General features: G+C 46.7%; 1 protein-coding gene across 3 annotated transcripts in view; it reads right to left on the bottom strand.

Moving 5' to 3' along the window:
• Nucleotides 1-25,682, bottom strand: part of GRAP2 (GRB2 related adaptor protein 2) — a 60,886-nt gene that overhangs the window by 9,319 nt on the left and 25,885 nt on the right. For 2 of the 3 annotated variants that reach the window (XM_059187035.1, XM_059187037.1), the window contains exons 2-3: nt 9,070-9,161; nt 2,153-2,244 (exon numbers count right to left, since the gene is read on the bottom strand). In XM_059187035.1, the coding sequence (XP_059043018.1) occupies nt 2,153-2,244; nt 9,070-9,147 (170 nt within the window). In that variant the 5' untranslated portion in view covers nt 9,148-9,161. Of the gene's footprint in view, nt 1-2,152; nt 2,245-9,069; nt 9,418-25,682 lie in introns of those variants that run through there. The other variant, XM_059187036.1, reaches the window with a different exon arrangement.

The following is a 25,682-nucleotide window of genomic DNA, read 5'->3' as shown; positions in this document are numbered from 1 at the left end:
AAGCAGTCCCTGTGCTCTCTAGAATTTGGGAACCTGACCTGCAGATAGGAGTGGCAGGAGGGATGTCCTTATTCCAGACTGGACCCTGCAGGGGAAGTGTGGTTGGGCCGTGAGGGGCCCGAAGTAGAGGGTTTCCGGCCGCCAGCTGCCTGGAGATCCTATCAGAGTGTCTGCCATGCTTGGCCACAGCGCTGGACAAGCGACCACCACAGCTTGCCTTGCGTAGGGAGTGTAATGGGGCTGGAGAAAGGAACAGGGCCTGCTCCACAGCAGCCATACCTCGAAGGAAAGATTTTGGACGAGGCAGCGAGTGGTTAGGGGATGGTCTCGAATTTTCCAGACGATTCGAGGACAAATACACATTTATCACTAACCCAAATACACATTTGTCCTCGAATCGGAGTTTGATACGTGACTTTAAAACGGGCGATCTCCCATCCAAGTACTAACCAGGCCCGACCCTGCTTAGCTTCCGAGATCAGACGAGATCGGGCGCGTTCAGGGTGGTATGGCCGTAGAAATATATGTTTATAAAAAATAAAAAATTAAAAAAAAAAAAAAAAAAAAAAAAACGGGCGAAAATGTCCACACACTACTTTTTAAACGGGTAGGCAGGGGTATATTTTCACCCATCATTCCAAAGCTACTCACTCATTCATTCAACTGTTTTTTTTACCAAATACCTACTACGTGCTGGCCTTCTGCTGGGAGCGGGGGACGCAGCGGTGAGCAGAGCAGACAGGAAGGCCTGCCCTTGGGGAGCTTCCGTCCTATCCTGCAGAGACCCCAGAACCCGCCAGCGGGCCCCAGAGCCCACTGAGACTGCGATAAAAAGACTTCAGGGGGTGGGGAGGAGTTAGAGATGAGAGGGCAGACGAGTCTCCAGAGGAAGGACAGTGGTAACTGCAAGGGGACTTGGGATCACGAATTTTGGGTTTTGGGGGGTTTTGGGAGGAAGATGGGAGAAACTGCAGCATCTTTGCTGAAGGGAATGACCCAGGAGAGAGACAGAGAACTGATGTGCGAGAGAGGGAGGAGGAGTTTCTGCTAGAAGCAGACGATTCTTTCCAAACAGCTGCAGGAAAGGCATCCTTGTCTGGGCGCAGTTGCAGGAGGTGGGTGGATGCAGTGAGTCAGCGGGGGGTTGGGGTAGAGGGGCTTTTCTGGTGGCTTCCTCTGTCCCAGTGATCCCGGAAGCAAGAGCCCCGAGCCTCGAGGGCTGTGGGGGAGGGGCTGGAGGTCTGAGGAGCAAGAGGGTGGCAGGTAGTCTTCTAGAAGGGCCTCTGGGTGGCTTAGTTGGTTAAGTGTCTGCCTTCCCCTCAGGTCATGATCTCCTGGGATCGAGTCCCGCACTGGGCTCCCTTACTGGCGGGGTGTTCCTCTTCTCCCTTCCCCTGCTCATGCTTCTCTCTCTCTCTCTCAAATAAATAAAATCTTTAACAAAAGTAGAAGATCACAGGGCAGCCTCAAGGGTTGAGGTCGGTGGTCGTTCTGCTGGTTCAGTGGCCGGCCCTGGTTCACGATGAGCGACGCTCCTGCACCTGACCAGAGTCACCAAGACCACTTTGGGTTTCTGACAGACCTGCGCTCTTTTGAGCCAGACAGTGACTCTTGGAGATTAGATTTCTATCTAACCCTTGTGGTCAGTTCTTGAGACAAACGAGACGCAACCTCTATTTTCCTTTTTCCTCTTGATGAAAGGAATTTCCTCTCCCCGCCAATGGTTCTCAGGGATCTGAGATCTGAGATCTTCTCTAAACCATTGTAGAGAAGGCAGGGAGCTATTTGGGATCCCTGATGAGGATGAAGACCTTGGGAGGTAATGCGGACATGCCCACAAGGACAAATCTGGGCGTGGGGTGGCCAACAGCGCCCCTGATGGAACTCGTGGAAACCCTGTGATTGCAATTATAGATGAGTTTGGCTTATAAAACCTAAAATAGGTGATCCGTGCGCATGGTGTAAGATTCAAAAGGGAATGCAGCGAAATGCAAATCTCCCTCCCACCGTGGCCTTCAGAGGCGTGGTTCCCTCTCCAGAGGCAACCAGTTTTGACAGTATCTTGGGTATGCATAGATAATTTTAGTGACTGCTGAAAAAGTCAGGGGAGTGTGTGTGGGTAGGCCCCTGTCAGCGGGCTGGAAATACTTACTCAGGAAACTGGATGTCTATAAAATTCTTGGGCACATATCCTTCTTGGCTCCCGAGCTCCGCCTTGAACCACTCCTGTTGGTTACTTAAGATCTACACAGAAGAGAAGGAAATACAGAGACTGTAGGGAGGACACAAAGCAAAAAAAAAAAGGGGGGGGGGCTGCAGGGTGAAAAACACCCTTTCAGATTTAGAGGGAAAAAGGCCAAGAGAACCACACAGGCACTCCAGTCAGGGGGCAACAGGTTTCTCTCTGGAATTTGGCTTCTTTGACCCTGAGCATTTCTGACCATGGGTTCCGCCCACACATGGAACCCCACCATGGTGTGGACTCCCCGACTCAGCCCTCGGGGGATTCTCTGCATATTCTGGAAATTCATGGGTCCCAGATCTCAGCCCCCGATGCTCCTCATTTGAGCCAATGCTGGGAAGGCAGGAGTGGCCACCCCATGATTTCTTCTTCTCTGCCAGGTAACCAAGGACCTTTAAAAAAATGTAATATTTTCTTATTTCTTTAAACAAGCCAATTAAAACTTAAAACATCCAGTGGGGCCAGCTTTGAAAACAGTAACTTTTTGTGTTCACACTCCATGTGTTTCACAAACAATTTGGACGTAACTCAAGATACTTGGGATGCCTTTTCTAAACTTACTCTTAGTGCCAGATCCCGAGCAAAGCCAGAAGTTCTGTCTCCTGATTATATGGTCCTTCGTTGACTGTGACCCCAAATGTTATCGCTTCCCTTGATTACTCATATGAGTCTATGTGGCTCTGTGTGGCTTCTGGTTATTTCAGAAAATGTTTCACTATTAAAAGACAAATGTTTGCCCCGAACCTCCACTGAGAATGTTTCTAAAGTCTGTGGCATGGACTTGAACAAGAATGGAGATGGCGGAGCCAAGCGATGAAAAGAAGCTCGGCGATGTCATTGAACCCCGGTGAGCTACGCGGGAGCCCTCCTCCTTCTGGACTTTGTGTGAGAAGTGATCAACCTGCAGGTTGGCTCAGCCGTATTCAAGTTTCTGCTTCTTGCAGCTGACAATGCCTTAATTGGATGGAAGTGCTATGCTGAAGGAGAAAGCAGAAATGGGTAGGGAAGACTGCCTGGAGGAGAGGCTTGGGGACGAAAGGAATTAACCCAGGCTAAGTCTGCTGGTGCAGGAACTTCTGGGATGGGAAGAAGTGGGGTGCATTCTGGGAACGAAAGGCCTAGGCCTGGCGGGCGTTGAGACTGTGGTCCCTGGGGGCAGAGCCAGGGGAGAGCAGAGGCACAAGGCCATGTGACCCACGTAGAAAAGTCTGAACTTTTATCTTGAAATGTATGGGGAGCCGCTAAAGGCTCAGAAGGAAAGGGAAAGAACACAGTAAGAACTAGAGCCCAGAAAGAGTTCTATGCCCGAGCATGAAGACAGACTGCAGGGGGAGGTCTAGGAAGGCAGGGTAGTCATGCTGGCGAGAGGCGAGGGGCTCTTTTAAAGGAACCTGGAAGCAAAGTGTGCAGGATTGCATGACTGTTTTCCGAACCAAGGGAGAAAGGGATTCTGGGAGGGCTCCGGATTTCAGCCTTGGGAGACTAAGTGGGTGGTGATACCTTGGCTAAAATAGAAAGTACAGGAGGAGTGGGTCTGAAGAAGGGCTCATGGGCCTCAGGCTGCACATGGGTGAATCCAAGTTGCCCCTGGGACCGTCTGAGAAGAAAAGCTCGGGGAGCAGCTGAAGGTGTGTGTCTGGACTCAGCAGAGATGTTGGGGCTGGCGTTTGGGATTGGAGAGTCATCCTAAAGCAGGTGGAGTTGAAGTCCGGGTCCCACAGATTTTTCTCTTCCAGAGACGGGAAGAAATGACGAGAGCTCACTAACTGATATTTCTAATGTCACCCTGAGGTGGAAGAAAGGGGCCAGCACTCTGAGCTTGGAATGAGAAAACCTAGTTTCTAGCTAGGCTCTGTCACCAGCTGTATGACCTTCGACAAGTCAACGAGCCCCCTGAAAAATGGGGCCAGTAACAACCAGCTAACCCCTCACAGAGCTGATGCGAGGATCAGGTGAGGCCTGGTACCTCGAAGTCCTTCAGAAAGGGTACGCTGTTTTTAAAAACACAATTCTGCAAAATGTGGTATTCTCAGGAGGGAGGACTCCAGCTCTGAAGGACATGGTAGGGTTTATAAGTTCTTTAAAGTATTATATGTGCATGTTTTGAATTTAATCACTTGTTCTGAAGAAATAAAAGTGTGTCCCATATTTGGGTTCTAGAATTGCTGAGGACAGAAAACTTTATAGTTTCTAACATCAAATGTGACTGCTGGTATCACTAAGGACACGTGGGATGTGTATGCCGAGGGGGGTAGAGTGGGGTGGGGAGCAGAAAATCTAGGTCAGAAAAAGAACTAGGAAACTTGGCACACAAAGAACACAAGGACATTTCACTCCATGCCTTCACCACCCCCCCACCAATATATGGCTTTGGAATTCCTTTCTCCCGTCACACAGGAGTGAGATGTTTGGGCTGTGTAGCCAATGTCAAGTATAAGGTGAGTAGGGATAAAAGAGGCCAATTGGAAATTGGCTCATCACGGTAAGAACCAACTTTGTAACTTAGTTCTCCAACCTGAAACCAGCTGTAATTTTAGTAATTGTGGCTCATACCCATCTACCTCCTGTAGCAACTGAAAGATTATCCCACAATGCCGGCCATTTCTCCCACCACCTGGTGCTCCGTCTGCCTGAGATCGTGTTCCCAGAGAGGTGAATTTACAGGCTTTTTATGGTGTATAGAAGGCAAGGTTTTAAAAGAATCTCATTTTCTGCAAAGAAGAGTGTCTGGGGGGAGGTGGTTTCTTCCTGCCGTTGCTGGCCCAGGGCCCCATACTTCCTGTTCTTCTCATCTCTCTGCCTATTCGGTTCCCCCTATCTCTTGTCCCCATCATGAAAACCTAAGCAAGGGGTTCAGTCTGAGCACATGAGGTTTTAGACTTCACCTTACGGTGCCTTAATTTTTATAATGTTGCTTACGAGCACAATTTTCTGGGTTACACGGCCTGAGAATAAGTTAGACGGGGAAAGAGGACAAAATGTGCAGTTGGGAGAATTTTTTAGAATTGGATGGAATTATAGCTCTTAGAGGCAGAGCAGAAATCTGAAGTATCGAAGTTAATTGACGTAGGATTAACTCTAACAGCTTTCAGGTCACTGTTTCAGTAGGAAGAAATGGAGTTGAGCTGGACACGTTACAGAAGCAGGTAGAAAGGGACTGGGTCAAGAGACATTTTTTAAAAACGACCGGCCAATTTCAGAGGGAAATGCAAGTCGGGTGCTGCGTGTAGCTACAGGTCTGGGATGGGGTGGGGGGTGGAGTTGAGGCACGAACATGAAACCTCCAGCTCCTGATGTCAAACGTGTCTCTCACAGGAGAAGCGGGATCGAGTTATCTGGCTGGAGTTCCCCGTCCACCATCTTGTTCACCATCCTGTCATCTAGTGAGCACCTGCTGTTTGCACTGAGGTGCTGGGAATACAGATATGAATAAGCTGAGGGCTTTGTCCTGGGGAAGTCACGGTCTGGAGTGGGTGGGCTGGTGGTGAGCTACTCAGACATTGTTTGTGCCTTCTAGTGAGAAAGTCTGTTTAGTCTTTTAGCAGGAAAAGCCTAGGAGGAAAGAGATCCCAGGAGTAGATTACTGGGGCAGTCAAGAGCCGCCTTTGGAAGCACTTGCAAGATCTTGGGGCTCGTGACCCATCTCTGGAGTGGCGGAGTAGGGCTGCGGTGGCTCGGAGAGACCCACAGGCACAGCACTAGCCACCACGATGCAGAACAGCGGTGGGGCTCAGCCAACAGGCCCCTCTCCACTTTCCTTTCCACCGCTAAGTGGCAAGGGACAGAATTTGAAAAGAAGGAGAGGTCTGCCCTTCTGATGGACTTCTACACGAGCCTGCAGAAACGCAGTTTAACAATTCAAGCCGTTGGCACCGAGCACCTGTTTGGGGCCGGGACTTGTGTGGGGCGCTGCTGTGAACACACAGAGATGAACAGGGCATGGCTCTGCTCTCAGGGAGCTCACAGACCAGTGGAGGAATCAACCACTCATTCACTCATCAAATGTTAGGGAGGGTCAACAATCTGTTGGTTTGGACACGGGCGGAGCCAGCAGTCAGGATCCCGCAGGGTAAGGGCTGTGATGAGAGATGGGTGTAGAGGGTGCGCAAGGGCATGGCTGCTCGTGGATAACGCTCATGGGAGCGGAGATCGTCAGTGCCTTGAATGAGGTGTGCGTGTACAACGCTGTGCGAGAGCTGAAGCGGGAGTGATTAATTTTGCTGGAGCCATCGGGAGAGCAGAGGGAGTGAGGCTTCCCAGGCATGGTCAAATACGTGTGTACAGGAAAGAGGCATTCGGAGCACAGGGAGAACCTGACACAGCACAGTGTGTATATGGCAGTGTGACCTGGGGCATTGCACACACAAAGGTGTGTATGTACATGTGTATGTACAATTGTGAGTATGCACAATTACATTACTAGATCTTTCCAAGGTGACCACAGTTAGAAGTGTGTGCATGGGTGTGCATATATGTGCACGTTCATGGGCAAGAGCTTGGTGAGGTTAGAGAGGAGGTTGGGACAAGGTGGCTTGAATTTCAGTCAGTTGGTAATGGAGAACCACTGAATGCTTTTGAGTAAGGAAGTAATCTGACCTGATTTGTCTTCCAGAAAGATCCTCCTGAGAGCAGTATGTTGAAGGAATAAGAGACAGCAGGGGATGAAGTTAGTCCAGGGGCTGTGGCAATGGTCTGACTGGCAGCAGGAATGAGTAATGTTGAAATAACGGCAACTGTTTATGAAACATCCACTTTGAGCTGGGGCCATTACCTCTAATCCCTTCCAGAACCCTGAAAAATAGATACGGTCTCCACTTACAGATAAAGACAGTGAAGCTCAGAGGAGGTAAGAGACTGACCCAAGGACACACAGCTAGTCAGCAGGGATTCAAACTCAGATTTACCAGTTCTAAACTCCTGCTTTTTACTTCATCAGATCGCTCTCTTGTGAAGAAGGGGATTGCTTAAGAGATCTCAAGAAAGAAAAATAGTCAGGGCAGAGTGCATGTTTAGGAGAGAGGCTGAACCCCATTCAGATCCAGAAGAGGGACAGTTAACAGTGTCAAATTCCACAGATGCTCCAGTAAGGTCATTACAGTCCACATTAAGGAGACCACTGGTGGGGTGCCTGGGTGGCTCAGTGGGTTAAAGCCTCTGCCATCAGCTCAGGTCATGATCCCAGGGTCCTGGGATTGAGCCCCACATAGAGCTCTCTGCTCCACCGGAAGCCTATTCTCCCTCTCCCACTCCCCCTGCTTGTGTTCCCTCTCTTGCTGTGTCTCTGTCCAAAAAAATAAATACAATCTTAAAAATATATATATATTTAAAAAAAAGAGAGGTCACTGGTGGGCTTACAGAGAGTGTTGGGGGTAACAGGCAGATTCCAGAAAGTTCCAGTGGAGTAAATGGGAACGGAGGAAGTGGAGGTACCAGCACAGAGAACTTCTCCCAGTGTTACTAGCGAAGGAGAGGAACGAAATCAGGAGGTAGATTGAGAAGCAGAGTTGAGGAAAGTTTTTTTTCCCCCTTTTCCTTTTCTGAGGAATAGGAAACCTTTGAGCCAGATATTAGGTTCTGTTTGCAATGGGAGATGAGGGGTGGGGTTGGCCCCTGGCCCCTAGAGTGAGGACACTCTATAGTGGTTGATAATCCCATGGTCACAATATCCCATGGAGAAGGGAGGGGCTGTTCACCATGAGACAGAGAGGTCACCCTCTGTGACCTTGGTAAGATCCCACAGACGTGAAGGTCACCTTTTCTTGGGTCAGTGGCCCAGGTAACACTTTGACCTTGAGAAGCTCCAGCACTGAAGACACCCTCTTCACAATTACATTACTAGATCTTTGCAAGGTGACCACAGTTAGAAGGATGAGTCCCGGGGGTGTTCAAGTTCCAAACCAAGTCCTCCTACCTGGTCTGTGCTCCAGGGACACTTTCTGAGTCACCCTGTCCCGTTCTGCCAAGGTTCCCTCTACAGCAAGTGAACTTCGTCATGGAGAGCCTGGCCTCAGTGCTGCTGTGCAGTCTGAGAAGGCCCAAGTGGGCTGCTGAGGACCAGGGGTCGGGATTTCTGGGGGTGCTCTGAGGCAAGGTGGGGGGGGGGGCACGGACATCACAGAATCCTCAAAGGGCCTGTGTAAGGGTTTGTGTTTTGCTCCAAACAGGGCCTAAGATGTAGGACTTGAGCCTGTCAGTACGGTACGTGGAATGTGGAAGTCCAAGGCCTCTACAGCCCTCCAAGCAGCCACTACAGCTCAAGTGTGGGTGTTAGGCAAGTTCTAGGGCGTCCTTAATGGGGCCGGTGTGCGTGGCCTCTACTGGCCCATGTCCTCTCCAGCTGTCTTTCCTAGGCTGTCTCCCTGCACCTTCCTGTTAAGTTCCTCACAAAGCTCACTGAATGCCCACCCCCAGCCCCACCATTGAGCTCAAGGTCAAAGTCCAACTCAGGCTCCCTGCATTCCCTGACCACCGAGTTCCTGCCACCCTGTCTCCGCAAGGTGGGGCCACTTGTTCCCTCACCTGTGATCCCTGAGCACTTAGACAAGAATATGGGTCAGAGCTCTTCAATGGCTTTCTTCCCCTCTCCAGTCCACAAGCATCTCAAGACAAGGCTGGTGGCTTCTGTCCACCGCCCAGCCTGCTAACGGGATCCCAGGGTGGGGGTGGGGAGCCCAGAAGGAGCCCTTCTGCTGGAAGTGAACTTCTCTTTTTGAAAGGAACTGTGTGTAGCGCTTAAGAAACAAGGGCATGGGTTGTTAGTGAACTTGGGGACCAGATCATAGTAACCTAAATGCCCCAGAGCACCCCAGGGGCCCCACGGCACCCACCTTCAGAACGTCTCCAGTGTGAAAGCTCAGTTCGTCCTCCCCTGAGGCGGTGAAGTCAAACTTGGCGATGGCTTCCATGTCCCCACGTGAAGCTGGAAGACAAGTAACGTTCTCATTATGCCCTCTGGCCAGAGAAGAGAGCAGGGCAGCGGGCCGTGTGGCAGGCTGGGCGGGTGGTAGGGTCCTGGCCCAAGGCCTCCAGGCCTGAGCGGAAGGCCCAGGCCCACGGGGAGGGCTTTTAAATCCTGGGAATTGCTGCGGGAGGGAAGCCTGTAGGCTGTGCTTCCCCTTCTTCCCGGAGTCCCCATGCCCCAGGAACAGGGAACGGAGGCCGAGGCCGGCAATGCCTTTCCCCTTCCTTTCATCTCCCTTTGCCTGCCTGGTCTGTCACCCTTTCTGGGGCATCGCTGTTTCCGGTTGATAAGGACCGAAGACTTGCTATCATCTCTAACTTGAGGCTCGAGGGGCTGGAACGACTGTTCTGTAAACATCGCCCTGAGGCTGTCCCTTGGCGGCTATATTTAACCAGGCAGTGTTAATTAGACAGATGCCATTTTCTCTTTTACATCTGAATCATTTAAGAGAATTAGGCAGCGACGGCCAGTGGGGAACGCAGCGTCCTTCCACATGGCTTGAGAGTGGAACGCGTTCTGGTTCTGGAGGCAGGGGACTCGTTTAGTCAGCCTCCTTGTTTCTATGCCAAATACAATTTGAAAAATTTCATTCTGATACTTCTGCATCAAGTTAAAATACTCTCCCCCCGCCGCCCCAGGAATACACGAGGCCTATGTGAAATAAAAAAGTTAGCCTACAAATGAAATAGAGTTTTAGGATTGTTTTTGTTTTTGTTTTTTGGGTTTTTTTAGGATACACTGAAGCATGTCTGTAAGAAAGAGTCCTGCTTTTGTTGGTGACAAGATGTATGATTTTGTGCAATAACTAAACCTCTTGAGGTCTCAGTTTTCTCATCTGTAAAGTGGGGATAATAATATTCAACTAATAATAGGGGTGCCTGGGAGGCTCAGTCAGTTGAGCCTCCAACTCCTGATTTTCCTCAGATCAGGATCTTAGGGTCGTGAGATCAAGGCCCACGTCAGGCTCAGCACTGGGCATGGGGTCTCCCTCTCCCTCTGCCCCACCACTGTGCACACACTTGCACACACACTCTCTGTGTGTGTCTCTCTCTAAACAGATAAAAAAAATAGTCCTTAAAAAAATAATTGTATGGAATGAATTTATCCTCAACAAAGGTAGCCTGGCCAAAAGCAGCCTGAGTTTTCTTCTGATTTCTCCCATCTTTTATCAACTTTCCTCTCCGAGATTTGGTGTTTATTCTCCATGACCCACAAATCCTCTGATTCTCTGCTAAGACAGTTTGCTGTTAGGAGAGCCTTGGAAGCTGTTGTTTGGCATTTATGTTTATCAGAATTTGGCTAAGTCTGAAACCCTTTTGGTTAGTCACCTCACACCCAATGGCTTTCGGTAACGAGTAAACCAGGACCACAAACATACTTTCAGTGGGAATTTCCACCCAAGGGGCAAGATTTGGGTAAATGAAGAAGGTGGCTGCCGGTGGGAGAGTGCAGCCCGCAGAGTTCGGGGGATTAAAGCCAACTGCCACCGTGGTCACAGCAAGGGCCTTGGTTCTCTGATTTTTCACCTTTGCTTAGTCATCCAAAGGCAATTTATAGAGATGACGATTATCCATCCTGAAGATAGATATTAAGAAAAGATATTTCAGGAGCCAAAGTAAAATGTCAGAGTTAATTGTCTGAGCTTTATCACCATCCAAAATTTATTTCCAAACAAAAATACATATATATACTTTTTGTACCCTTTCTTCAGGATCTGTCCATCTAAGGCAAATTAAAACAGTGACCTTGGATGGCCCACTCGACAAGAAGGAGTATTCTGCCCTCCTTGGTGAGTGCTAAATGCTTCTGCTGATTTGCTTCACCTTGTGGCTTTAACATGAAAAGCCTCCCCTAATTAAGGCCCTTGCCTTGGGTTTGTGGGAAGATGTGATGTCTGCGGGTCACCGTCATGGTATCCACAGCAGATATTGGTCACCTCAGGAGAGCAAGTGTCAGGTGAATGGTCCTGAAATCCAAGATCCCATTTCTATGCAAATTTACCTTAATAAGCAGGATGGAGACAAGGGAGGGCAAATGCTAAACGTATTAGAAAAATCACATAAATTAGTGTTGAAAAAATATCCCAGGCATGCTCTAGATGTGACCTTGAGCTTGGGAAGATCTTTTGTATGTTACGTGTGGCTTGGATGCAGCCTGGGTGCTTGGTACAGGCTGGTCGGGTGTTACCTCGGTGAGGAGGCCAAGGCAGAAGCAGCATGGCTTCTGAGAAGTGCCTCTTTCCTCTGCCTTCTCCCAGGATGCAGGTAGTATGGCAAAGCCAACTTCATGGGCACATCACAGAACTCCCTAGTTTATAATATTAATCCTGGCTCCAAAAACCCAATTAAACAGGCCCACTCTTCATGAAATCACTTTGAAAAAATGTGTGTGCCTCCCATTTCCCATTTCCATTTGTGAAATGAAATCTGCTCAGATGCTGTTTGGTAGGAGGGAGATGTTCAGGGGGGAGTGGAGTCAGTTCTATTTTCGTTCCAAAACCAAGGCTTTGCAAATTTCTCCCCTTGAATTTACCATTCCCTGCTTCCCTAATAGCAGTGGCAAGCCCCAGGGGTCTGTCTTCTGTTTGATCATAAAAATTCATGGAAATTTACATCCCATTTTTCTATATCCATTAGTTCTAATTTTGAAAACTTTTAAACTACCACCAGGGAAAAAGAAAACTGAACCAACGTATTTTGTTCAGTATTTATCCATTCGTTTTATAGTCTGTACCTTCTACTATATATATATATATATATATATATATATATATATATATATTAATATATATATTATATTAAAAAACATGGTACCAACAATTCCAAGACAGAAGAGACAAGGGCAGCGGCAGGGGAGAAAGGGAGCCAGCTCAAGTTCAAGAATGCAATGGAGCTTTCTAGCTGCTGTGTGCAGTTACAGCGCTCCTGACCTCAGGAGGAGATGACCAGAGACGTCTCTTTAAAGAACCTCACGGACGGATTAAATGTGTGTTTCCATCCAGGGATCTGCTTCAGAAATGGCTGAAATGCTGCCGGCTACAGAACGTGAATGACAAGTGACTGTGTCCAGGGGCAGGCAAGCCGCCTCCCCCGCCCACCCCGACCCTGTTGCCTATGCGGTTTGTCCAGGAATCCTACCTCCAAACCATGCAGGGCTCCTGCCCCTAACATTGGCTCTGCTTCTCACCATCCCCCTGCGTCTCTCTCACTTTGCCCCTTCACAAACTGCGTGCCACATCCATTAGCAGCCCCGTGACAGATCTGCTGCGCCATTTGGCGACACCGCACAGGACTTCCCCAGGCACGGTTTTCTCTGCCCCTGCATTTCCATTTAAGCTTCTTTTACTACCAAAAAAAAAACAAAAAACCAAAAAACAAAAAAAAACAAAAACCCACCCAAAACAAAACCCTGAAAAATATTCAGGCTTATATACCAGGAATGTTTGTCTACTTCTAAAATACAGTCACCACCAAGGATGAACACAAAAGCTGCAAGACAGCTCTTTTAAAAGAGCCGCCATGTGAAATCCAGATTAATTGGTTGTGCTCAGAAACACGTAGTTACCCTCAAAACTGTACCAGGCGAGAAACCAGGCTCCTCCTAAGTTGGCTATGAATAGTCAAGGCTTCCGTTTTACGCATCTCTGAAAAAGAGCAATTGCGTAACACCACGAAGCCGAAGCTGTTGGAAGATTCAGGCTCAGGACACAAAGAGGGAAGGAGCTGGGTCCCAAGTACAATCCGCAGCACCACCACCTCCTATTTGGCCTGGGAGAACCCGAATTTAGATATTATGTGACTTGCACCTGTTTACACTATAATTCGGTTAAGCTATTTTTTTTTTTTTTTTTGAGAAAAACACTGCTCTTTATAAATACCTCCTTCAGCATTTTATCAGGATGGTAACAACAAATTAAGTTTTATTAATTTATCTTGTGTCTGAAATGCTGTGATAGAACAGCGAGGAGTTGACATGAAAGGCCTCTGAGGGCAGCTAAAGAGAAGAGCTTGGCTAAAAATGTAAAATTCTCTGGGCACTTTAAGTTCACATAATGTGGACATTCGGAACCCACAGCCTTTCTATTCGTCAGGCAAAGCCCCTCCTGGAGTCAATGAGATGGCTGAACGCTTACTCCCTGCCCTGAACTGACAAGGTCAGTTCCATTACTTTCCTGAAGTAGGAAACCTTCCCCGCCAGGAACAACAACAAAAAGATTATAGGAAAGCCTCACTGTACACAATGGATATGTTCTTGAAAAGTTATTAGGGATAGAGTACTTGTAAGTGGCATCATATTAGCACACATTATAGAGGCTCATTCTATAAAGGAACCCCATGGTGCATCCCTTTTACAAAATGAAAAGGAAAATTTGTTATGCAAATAACTGCCTTTTAATTTATCTGTTTTAAAATCTGTGTTATCATGCATCTATGCATCTTAAAACAGAGCACACCTGTAAATCCTTCTAGTGCCTCTCACTGTGAGTTAAATACATGTTAGTTTCCTCTCTTAATTCCCAGAACGTTTTTTAAACACCTCTCCTATTGATAGATAGCGGTCCACCTTGGAGTACAGAACAGGAGCCGTCAGACCTTTTCTGTAAGGAGCAGAGAGTAAATATTTTGGGCTTTGCGGTCTGTATCTCTGCCACAGCCACTCAACTGGGCCGCTGTAGCCAGGAAGGCAGCCTGAGAAGAGTACTGAATGGGTATAGCAGGCTTCCAATAAAACTTTATTATGGACACTAAAATCTGAATTTCACATAATTTTTACATGCCACGAAGCAAAAATGTGTGATGGGTGGAACTTGGGGCCTTCTGGCCGTAGTTTGTGGACCCCTGGTAGAGACCCTTATATCTGTATCTTTCTTCCCTAGTAGCCTGGAAACTTCCTGAGGGCAAGAGCTGTAGCTTCATGGACTGAGTATGGGCTTAGGAGTAGATAGGCCTGGATTTAAATCCAAGATGGGCCATTCCCTTTCCAAGTGTCCTGTTTCTCTGTCCATTAGACTGGAGTGACCACATCTATTTCACGGGTGCTGTGCATCCCGGTGTGTAGAGACATGGGCACACAGTAGACATTCCCTAAATGGTCACAGGGGTTGGTGTTACTGATTAGATTCCCTACAATATCGAACCAGTGCTTAGTAGGCACTTAGTAAATGCTGAGTGAATGAAAACCTGATAAGCGACCTGCCATCAGAGTTACAACTGTGATTGATTTCCGCAGGGAAGGCAGAGGACCCATTTACAAGGATGAATTAATTTCCCAGTCAAAGGTGCCCTGCCTTCTCCGCAAACTCAGCCAGAGATAATAAAACACACACCCACATGAAAGGTCTGATTTATTTAATCCAACAGAGGGCAATGGTGTACCCCAAACCGTCGGGTCCATCCTGTAAATTTTTTTTGTGTGTGTGTATGTGTGCATCATGCGTCTCCACAACCTTTATCTAGACATTGTTTGGCCATTGTTCTCCTTGTCTCTTGTGTGTTTCAGGGCATGTATATTTTAACATTTCAAGGAGTCTAAAGCCCACACAATACAGAATGACTTCACTGGGAAAGAACTGGAAGCCATTGGCTCCTGCTCATATTCTGCTGCTCTAATTCCCCGAGTATCCTGGAAACATACATGGTCCCAGGCATCTCAGAGTGATGAGTCCCTCACTCCTGCTTTTGATTCTAGGTTAATGATTTATGTTGAAATTCCTACTGTGTGCTTTTCTTCTTATCTGAACGCTATAGCTATGGCTGGAGACTCTTTGCTTTAGTTTAGCACCTTTTTCTGGACATTGGACATGGGAACAGGACACCAAGAAAGGACATAGATGGCCCTCCTTGAAAATTTGTAAGCTAGGATGGACAATTACCTATAAATCACCTGTTGGCTATTGATTAAATATTCTTCCGGGGACCCAAATCAATCTATTCTGGAAAAGAAAGTAAAAGAAGGGAAGAAAAAGCCTGAGCATGGTCAAGAAATCAAGGGCTGGCCTTTTTTCATTCTGGGCTTTCGAAGGGCAACACTTTTGCTCTAGTCTACACCAGCAGAATCCCTGCTTACAGAATACCTCTTCATCAGCTGGTCATGTTGGAAATGTTAACCTTCTCGCTGAATGTCTAACACGGTATACACGTTTCTTTACTGTGCCTACTCTTGAATTACTTCTAACTCATCCCTTTAAAATATAACTTTTTAAAATAACTTTATCCCTTTAAAATAGAAACCCTCAAATCCTATTCTAGTAAGATCCTCCTTCTGGTTTCTCTGGAGACTCGGATCTGTGGCCACATGTAGAGGGTGAAGTGGGGGTTGAATCATGGCGGTACCAGTCTTGCAGACAGCCATGGACTTGAGAATGGCCATCGGGGGCCTCTGCTCTCAAAAATTTAGGACCAGCAGCTCCTTCACTTACTAGACCTCCCCAGTCAGACATGGGGAATCAGTTCTTTTTAGGTTCAAGATCTCAGGGGAATAAAAATAGCCCTCTTAGGAGGACCTGGCCTGTTTCCACAGGTGTTCTCTCCATGGGATATAAATATTTCTGACTTTATTGCAACCAAAGCAAGCAAAGACAAGTGGACTATACTTCACCAAACCATTTCTGGCTAGCTGGCTGAGATTTTAGTACCCTCTAAAAGCGTCCATTTTAAATGATTTTGCACACATGAGACATTCTTATTTTCTCTTGTCCCGAGGTAACTCATTGTTTCCCCCTCCAAAGCCTCGGGCAGACATAAATTCCCCCAGCACAACTGGCAGGGGCGAACACGGGGAACTAGAGGGACCCTCCACAGCCTGTCTGAGAAAAGCAATTCCCTAGCAGCTGATCTGCTGACGCCAGTCTTGGGGACATGAGGAAGTGGCTTAGGAAGAAGCCTTCAGAGAGGGCCCCATCTGCCCTGCGGGAGTCTTTCTCCCACAGCAGTCATCCTCCGGCTGCTTCACTTCTGCAGAAAGCAGCACGGAGCTGTCTCTTGTGACAGGTAGCGAATGGGCAGTGGGTCCCGGAGCGAGAGCTGAGACATGGGCAGGAGGGGTCTCAGGTTCAGCCCGTAACCGCCTCGCTGAGGCTGCCTATATACACCATGACCTTGGGATGCTGTCCCTACCAGTGCACCTCCTGCTGACCCTCTACCAACCGCTTAGGGTCTCGGTCTACGCTTTGGTCTTGCCTTGTAGATGTCTCCCTATTTTCTAAGTGGGAATCATCTCCTCAGCTAGAAGGCACTTGTTTTAGGTTTGGAAGCCAAATAAATATATTCCAAAGACATACAGACAAACTTAACACAACTATAAATCTCTTTTATCCTTATTTAATCAAATTGCTGTTCTGTACGTCCCTGCTTGTCACTGTGGATCAGGGAGATCTCACCGGTCTCAAGGAGGTTTCCTTCTTTTTTAATTAGCTCCTTTTTTCCTGCTTAAGGTTTTTTGTTTTGGGGTGGGGAGGGAGGGCAAGGAGAAGGGTGTAGAAGAGGCTGGAGACAAATTGGGGGACTGTCCCTGCATAGGTGCCCTCTCCTCCCCTGCCTTCTAAATTGAGTGATGCCCAAGACAGAGGGTCATTTGCTCTTCCTTCTTCTGGTTACTTATCATCTCAATCTTCTGTAATCAACACCAGTCTGACATATCAAGTGAAACTTTTAAGATTTTTTTTTTAAGCGATCTCTACACCCAGCATGATGCTCAAACTTACAACCCCCAGTTCAAGAGGTGCCTGCTCTACTGACTAAGCCAACCAGGTGCCTCTCTTCCCCCCCCCCGCCCGCCCCAAGTTCAAAGCACATCATATAAAATTTCACTTGTCCTCAAACTTTTTATAAGAAGAATATCCTTTTCTTTCAGTGTAATGCCTATGTTCTCTCCCACTCAAGCAACTTCTATTCTTTTTTTCCCTAACTTGCCATTCTCTGTAACGTGAGGTTCCCAGGCACAGTGGCGGGGCACAGACCTGGCTGTCAGACAGACCTGGTTTCAGATCTCAGTTCTGCTGCTTCCTTGCTAGCTGGGAACCTTACCTCCCCTGTGCCTCAGGTTTTGCATCAAGAATTCAGATAATAATGCTCATTCCCAGTGTGGCCGGGGACAGGGTGTGGAACACCCCGCTCATCCTTGGTGTTCGACAGTTCGGTGTCTCTCCAGTCATTTCTCCTCTATCTACTCTCCTTTCTTGTAGAGAAAACAGTTTCAAAATCCCGTTTTTCAAAAATCCGCCAAGCATATACCCCCTTCCCGAGGGAACGCTAGCTTCTCTCTCTACTCCCTATGGAGTCCTGGCTGCAGCAATTTCAGAAGGTAGGACGCAAAGAGTTGTCATCAAGACAATCCTGTCAGTAGAGACAAAAGACAGCCTGAACCAAAGGGCAGTGGGGAGACGGAAGGCTGAGAAACAAAACTGATCTGGCTTCCAAGCTTTGCCGTCTGTTTGCCTCACCCAAGTCTAGAGACAAGAGCCAGCTGAGCCTAAGTTCCATGTACTGATGTGATCTATCATGGGCCAAGAGCTTCGCATGCACTTGGCGACACGATTATGATTATGATCATCATTACCAGTACGACCATGACTGCCGCGCCCATTTTATAGCTGGAAAACGGAGGGGCGCGATTAGCGTCTGCGTCTGTTCGCCCCTGAGGCTGCGCTCTCTTCCCTTCACCACGCTGCCTGTGCCAGTACGAGCACAAATAAAACTCCTGCACTAGTTCAGGATAATGACTAATGAGCTCAGGGTCCCCTATACCTTCCTGGGCAGCCATCCTTCAGCCAAGAAATTGTTGGGCACAATTCTCACATATCCACAAAATCCAAGCCCCTTATTCCTTGGTCTAAGAAGGCAAAGTCTGCAATAAACCCGGCTGACCTCAGACGAAGCAATCACGAGCTTTAAGCCCATTTGCCGAAATGGAAGCAATCTCAGTTAATAAACCTACACGCGGCTTTTCTTCTCCTTGCCTTTCCCTTGGCTCCTGTCTCGCTCTCTCTTTCTGTCTTCCGAGGTCGTGGGTTTCTAACCTCTCGCAGCATCCACATCCCTCACAATCTAGTCTGCTTTTGTTCGGAGCTCTTTTTCTTTCTCCTCTAAATGCCAGTGACTTACCGCGAATCTGGTTAGAGCAAGTGTACCTCAAGTCTTTTTGTTTTTACACCTTCTACACTCTTCTTACTGAAATAATACCATGAAAACATCAACCAAAAAAAAACAGCGACAGAACTGAAACAGGAAGAGCCCACCCAGCCCCACTCCGCTGCCAGACTGAGGTATCTCTTGCCATTTTCTTGTGCTCTCCTGATTGTTCCCTAAAGCAATGACAATTGTCGACAGAAACACTATGAATCCTGCTGGTGAAATCCAAACGAGAATGAAGCATTAAAGACAGACACATGCCCAATCAGAAATAATTCAATGAGCCCGACGAGAAGGGCTGGAGGAGGCAGCAGTGGATGTGAGTGGAAGCAGGAAGGAGACAGACAGACAGACATTTTTGAAAATCCCCAGATTTTTTTTTTTCTCCCCGCTACACTTTCTAATTTCTATTCACATCATGATTTTTTCTTCAAATATATCACCAGGATTTTATGGTGCCTTCATGTTCTCTTTTCCTTCTCTTCCCGTCTGTTCAATTTCATGTTTGTGTTTATTGATTCGGGCTCTGAACGCTTGGCTCATTTATCATATATATATGAAAGCCTCTGTCTTCTTGCCCTGTCGTCACCAGGGCTGTAACATCTCCCCCAAAGCAACAAGGCTGCTCAGCACCCTCTCTTCCTTCTCTCGACATTTGCACCCTGTGTCACCTTCATTCTTACTCGGGCAGAGCACAAAACCAGAGAGTAGATGAGTCTGTGACCACAACTGCTTCAATCTTCTTGTCACTTTTACTTATATTTCCAGGCCTCCACTTAATACTGGAATGCGGGTCATTTTTCAGTTCACTGGTCTCAAAGCTTGCCAAAGTGGACGTTGACCCATCCACAGTTTAACCGGTTTCATTCAATAAATCTATCCCTCCGATTGCTGGAGGTAATTACATTTTTATGTATCAAGTCACCCCATAAAGGTACTAGAAAGCTGCTGTCGCCCATTACTTCCGTCAGATGAACAGTTATAATATTCTTACCTTTTTTTGGAAATTTAGGTCATGATTTGAGTTCGCTTGAACTGAGGAACACCTGTATTTGCTTTGCTGAAGGTAGTCTCCTCCTTTTCAACTGCCAGTCTTAATCCCCTAAACCTTAGGCTCTCTAAGTTGGAGGTGACCCAGAAAGTTGGCCCTGTCTTTTCTTAATTTATCGAGATGATGGAGAATGGTCATAGGGAAGATGGAACTGGAAGCAGCTAAGCAGTTTGGTGAGTTGGTTCTATGGAACCAAATGTCTCACTGTAAATTTCAGTCCGAATTCTGCCCTGAGGAGGAAAAGAAATTGAATGCATGAAGATGACACTTGCAAGTTGCAAATTCTTGTTTTTAAGCCTTGACTATATTCCTGGCTCCTCCACCACCCTCCATGGGATGAGGCTCAGACTTCTTGCTCTCCGGGTCATTTCCTTCAGGTGATGTCACAGTTTGTCCATGTTCTTCTTAAAATGTGTTACCTAGAAGTCAGCTCAGCACTCGAGAAACGGTCTCAGCTGGGCTCAGTCCAAGAGCACTGTTTAATCACTTTCTCTGCACAACGGAGCTTTCACCACTGTTACTCTGTTGGCCGTTCAGGGTCCGACAGCAGGCACTGGGATGAAAGCACAAATGTTCCCAGCGCGAGGAGGGGTCACGCCAGGCCCCTCTACTTCGTATCTGCAAGAGGCTTCTGGGAGCTAGGATGTGAGGTTCAAACTTAATCTTTTTTATTTTGATCTTGTTTTGGTCCTCGCTGGCCAGTTCCTCCATCCGTTATGATTCGTCTGGGCACGGATTTGTATTGCTCCCCGCTGGTGTCTCTCCTGACTCTTTTCTCACAAGCAAGCTTAATGCCATTTTGGTCTTCATTTCATAACTGAGACGTGGGCTTTGGAGTCAGGCAGAGCTGGGCTTCAGTCCTGGCTCCCTCACTCACCAGCTGTGTGATCATAAGCAAACTGGTTATATCTCTGAACTCAGTTTCTTACTGAATGCCTCCCTCCAGGTCGCCACGAATGTATTCATCAATGCTCTCTCAGCATTGGCTCCAAACCCACCAGATGAAGTGGTTCTCATTCTGCTGTGTTTTTCTGCATTTTCTTCTCTAGGGTCTCATGAAAAATGCAACCAAATGCCTTGCTGAGATCAACCTGGGCTGTGCCTGTGCCCTTTCCTTAAATGGCAGTTTAATAACCTTATAGGAAAATAACATAAACCACAACAGGGTCAGCAACTCTTTCAGGATCATGCCTGGGGAAATCCAACATGGAAGAAATTCGTCTTTTCACTCACTTGCCCTCTTTTTTGTCTTCTGTTCCCCAATCCTTGTCCATTTTTCCAGCCCGTTGAGTTTCCTTTTATGTCGTTTAAATAGGCTGCTGTCACCGTCTCTCCCGTGCCCCCATTCTCCACCCCCTCCCATCACACTTGCTTGTTGGAGAAAGGACTCCTGGACGTTGAAGCTTTCTGGCGCACACTTTCTGAGAGTCATTTTCCCATTTAGAATTTGTCGGTGCCATGTTGTCATGCTACCTCCCAGATGCACTCAAGACTCTCCTTTTGCCATTTCAGGCCTTAACAATCTCTTCCCTAACACATCTCTCTAAACAGACTTCAGAATACCATACACCCATGCACATATGTTTTAGGATGGCTTTTCATTATTCTCTAAGCACTCCCTCTGCACCCTCACCTCCACACCTGTCCTCCCTCTGCCACCTAACTCAGGCTACTATGTACAGTTGTGCAGGTTGTTTACTGCACGAGGACCCGTGGCTGAGGCTGCAGTAGGGGTTAAAATCCAACCAGTACTCTTCTATCAAGCTTTGGGAGTCCTGATGTGGGGCTGCATCTGCCTAAAGTTAGGGGCACACTTTTCTAACATAAAGACATCAAGTCTAACTGCAACTGCCCCTTCTAAGCCTTATTCAATGTCTGCCTTTGTCACACCCTATGCTCTCATGCTCTCTTATTTTCCTGGGGGACTCACTGTATTTACCCCTTGCTTGGTGTTGCCATCACATTCAGTGAGATGGGCAAGCACCTGACCTTTTGGAGTCTAGCTACCAGAGTTCAAATGCTGGCTGTACCACTGGCTCTCTGGGTGATCCTGAGCAAGTTACTTCATGTCTCTGAGTCTCATATTTCTCATCTTTAAAATAATAATAAAAATAATAGTGCCCACCTTCGTGTTCTTGTGAAGATATCTGGATATTTGAGATATCCATCTAAAATACTTAGTATGGTGCCTGGTGTACATCGGGCCCTTCATGCCTGCTAGCTACTGTGCTTCATGCGTATTCCTCAACAGCTAGCAATGACCGAGAGACTGGCTCTCAGGAAGAACGAGTGAGAAAATGTATCCCTCACTAGGTAGGCTTGCTAGATAAAGTACAGAATGTTCAGTTCAATTTGAATTTCAGACAAATTTTCTAGTATAAGTTTTCTTTTTTCTTTCTTTTTTTGAAGATTTTATGTATTTGTCAGAGAGAGCACTAGCAGGGGGAGCAGCAGGCAGAGAGAGAAGCAGGCTTCTTGTCGAGCAAGGAGCCTGATGCGGGACTCAATCCCAGGACTCTAGGATCATGATCTGAGCTGAAAGCAGACATTTAAGTGACTGAGCCATCCAGGCATCTCTCTAGTGTAAGTTTTCTAGCATAAGTATATCCCAAATGTTTACCTTGTCCACAAAAATCCCACAGGGGTAGATGGTGCATTGTTAAAAACAATGGCAAGGAGTCATTTGAACTTTCCACTCTGTCCTCTCTGCTCAGCCCACTGCTTTTCATCTCACACAATGCTTGCCCTACAGGGTCTCTGACATAAAAACTGGGGAGTGGGCCAGCTTGTGGCATGAGACTCGAGGTCTTGGAATGAAGCCTTTAGGTGTTCCTGTGAAGGTTATGCTTTGCATGGGGAAGTGAATATTCTCTCATTCATATATGTGGGGAGCCACAAAACTGTCACACTTCCCACCTGCTCTGCCTTTCATGTGTTATCTGCTACTTTCCACGGGGTGTGGCCAAAAGGCACGCTTTTCCTGTTAAGCATTCTGGCATACTATGGGTTTTGATAAGTGGGTGTGATAGATTGGAATTTGTGTTTCTGCAATGGAATTTGTGTTTCTGCAAGTGAATTTTCTTGTAATCCATACTTGTGGTAAAGTGGGACCCCTCTAAGCCTTCCTACGCATTCAGACGTTTCTCTTGTGATTATTCTGGCGTTTTGCATTGTTATTCTCAAATTCACTATCTGTGCTCTCATATCTATAACTTGTTAAATTTTTCCATGCTTGGCATTTGCACCACAGTAAAAAACAAACAAAGAAACAAAAAAATCGCAAAAACCTCCTGGGCACCGGCCCCAGTGAATTATTAGTAGTCCCAACACATAGTCACCAGGTTGACATTTACTTGTGTTACCGTGTCTCTAGTCCCAGTGACAAATAATCCTTGAATCGATTGCTGATACCTCATCCTTTTTTTTTTTTTTTAAATTTTTAATTGTGATTTGTGCTTTTCTCGAGCATTGCCTCTTCCTGGAACTACTGTAGAGAAGCTACTGAATCCCCAACGTGCTTCTGTTCCCTTTACGATCTCCTCTTTTTTATTCTCCCTCCTTTTTTTTTTTTTTTTTTAAGATTTCATTTATTCATTTGAGAGAGAGAAAGAGAGAGATCACAGGGAGAAAGGGAGAAGCAGGCTCCCCGCTGAGCAGGGAGTCCGATGAGGGACTCGATCCCAGGACCCTGAGATCATGACCTGAGCCGAAGGCAGAAGCTCAACCTACAAAGCCACCCAGGTGCCCCTCTTTTTTATTCTCATTCATTTAAAATCCTCCATTACTGACTCCTCACCCAGATTCTTTTCTCTCCCAACTCTGTCTGCATGGCCAAGCAGTGGTGACTTCTCCTCGGTCTGGTTCTCACATTTTCTGCTGCTGGACCTCACAGGGCTTTCACTCTGCTCTCTCTCAGGAGTATCTCCTCTGCTTTATGCATTCACTCAGCTGACATCCTCCAGGCCCTACTTTGTGCCAGGCGTTGAACTCCACATGGAGATCCAGAGTGGATTAGAGAAGCGGTCCCAGAACTCAGCTGGCTCCCACTCTCGAAGGAAAGACAGAGAAGTTGACAAAAAAATGAGAGCTGTGTGCTAACAGAGCTAAACTTCACGTGGTTGAGAAGCCCAGAGGAGTGGTTCCTGATCCAGCCTGGGATGGGTACAGGTGCAGGAAGGGCTGAGGGAGATTTCCAAGTGAGATAACAAAGAAACTGAGTGTTGTGCACAAGTAGAGGGCACGGATGTCACTGATGGAAGGAATGATCCATGTAAATAGGAATTGTGGAGCCCATTTGGTTCATTATAACCATTGTGGACTGGCGTGGGTTGGGGTTGGTGATTCTGGTGGGGGCAGGCCACAGAGAACCTTGCACAGTATGCCAAGTACATTAGAACTCATGCCGCGAGTAAAGGGGAATCACGGAAATTGTTGATAACATCTGCATTAGGAGAATGTTTAATCTGGCAGCAGTATGAAGGATTGGGGGGGTGGGGTGAAACTGAAGACAAAGAAACCACCACAGTGGTCTTGGCCAGAAACGATGGAGGCCTCATATGACAGCGAGAGACCTCGCTTCTTCCCTGCACCTTGGGTTTTTGTCTCAATAGTAAGTGCTTTACATGCTATCTCATTTAACACTTGCAAGGTTCTGAAAAGTAAGACCCGTTGTTCTATCCATCTCATCTACGAGAAAACCAAGGTGCGAGGTGAAAAGACTGTCTAAGGTCACATGTGTTAAAACATGTTGGAGCCAAGATTCAAATTCAGTCTGTGCACTTAACTAATATGGTGACCTGTCTATTACTGTGGCCAACTATCAATGGCTAGAAGGCAGAGAAGAGTCTAGAGCAGCGCGCTCCAACAGAAATATGCAAACCACAAATGTGAGCCACATATGTCACTTTAACTATCTCACTAGCATATTTAAAAATTTATTTTTAATAATTTATTTTATTTGACATGATATATCCCCAATACTATCATTTCAACGTGAAATCAATATAAAATATTATTGAAATATTTTGCATTCTTTTTTCTGAACTAAGTGCGGTATGTATTTTACAGTTACAGTATATCTTGGTTTGTACCAACCATATTTGAAGTACTTAATAGTACATGTGGTTACCAGCTACCATATCAACCAACATGGATCTGGAATGGCTCTCATCTTTCTGCTGTGGACAACATGGTAGATGGAAATAACATTTTCAGAGATAAGGCACTAAGGGCAGAAAAGATAATCTGGAAAAAAGTTTGAAATGCTTGAGAAACATCTAGGTAGAAATTCCTAGGCAGGGGTTGGATATGTAGGCGAAGATCTCAGCATAGAAGTCTGAGTAGACATAGACAGTTGGAACCTAGTCTCATAGAGACAGTTATTAAAACCCAGGTTTAGAAGGAACTCACATGGGGCAATTATGTACAAGGACTGAGTTCTGGAAACACAAGGAAGGGCTGGATGCATTGTGTAGGTAGAGGAATTCATTTGTAAGTTACTCCCCTTGAATGAGAAGGAAGGACAAAGTGAGTGGGTGTGCAGAAGGTAAGTTCGTGTAGGTAAAGAGGATGAAGGGAGATAAGAAATAGCCCTTCTAGCCCGATGCTGGCCGGGGTTCTCTTGCCTCTTCTACTTCTTTTTTTCTCTTCTACAGAAAAATGAGCCCTTTTATTGCTGATTCCTCACAAAATCTATATGCAAAAAGGGGAGGAAGAGGCAAATAAAATGTAAATATTTGTTCAACCCCAGGAAGTAAAACCAAGATGAGTACTCATGTCTCCCAATTGCCATTCCATATTCTCCCTCTCATTAAACTTCCTATTTTGAAATAATTATAGACCCACAGAAAATTGAAGAAATAGTCCAGAGAGTTCCCCTGTCCTCTTCACCCTCTTCCCACGACGGTGACCCCATACACCACCACCGTACAGCATCAGCACCAGGAAACTGACACCGGTACAATACTATTAACGAGACCTTTATCTTTTATCATTTCTTAGCAGGAAGCACCCTGAGTAAAAAGAATCAAAATGGGGTAAGATGTAATGTCCAACCAGATCCAGACCTTTATGGGTGTTCAAGACGTTTTTATCCCTGTAACCAAATGATGTGCTTCAAATAACAACACCTAAACGCCACCTTAATCCTCAGGCCAAAAATACCTTCTTACAGTGATCTGTAACTTGTACCAACATTATACGGTCAGACCAGACTCTTCGCTGTCTGTTTGGCTTCTAGTTATGGAGAACAGCAAAGGACAGAAGAACCGCTCTGCCGTCCCCATCCGGATCTCTAATGAC

This window comes from Mustela lutreola, chromosome 8, assembly GCF_030435805.1.
Source record: "Mustela lutreola isolate mMusLut2 chromosome 8, mMusLut2.pri, whole genome shotgun sequence".
NCBI lineage: Eukaryota > Metazoa > Chordata > Mammalia > Carnivora > Mustelidae > Mustela > Mustela lutreola.
Note: the sequence above shows the minus strand (reverse complement) of the source record. Positions and strands in the feature narration are given on the sequence as shown.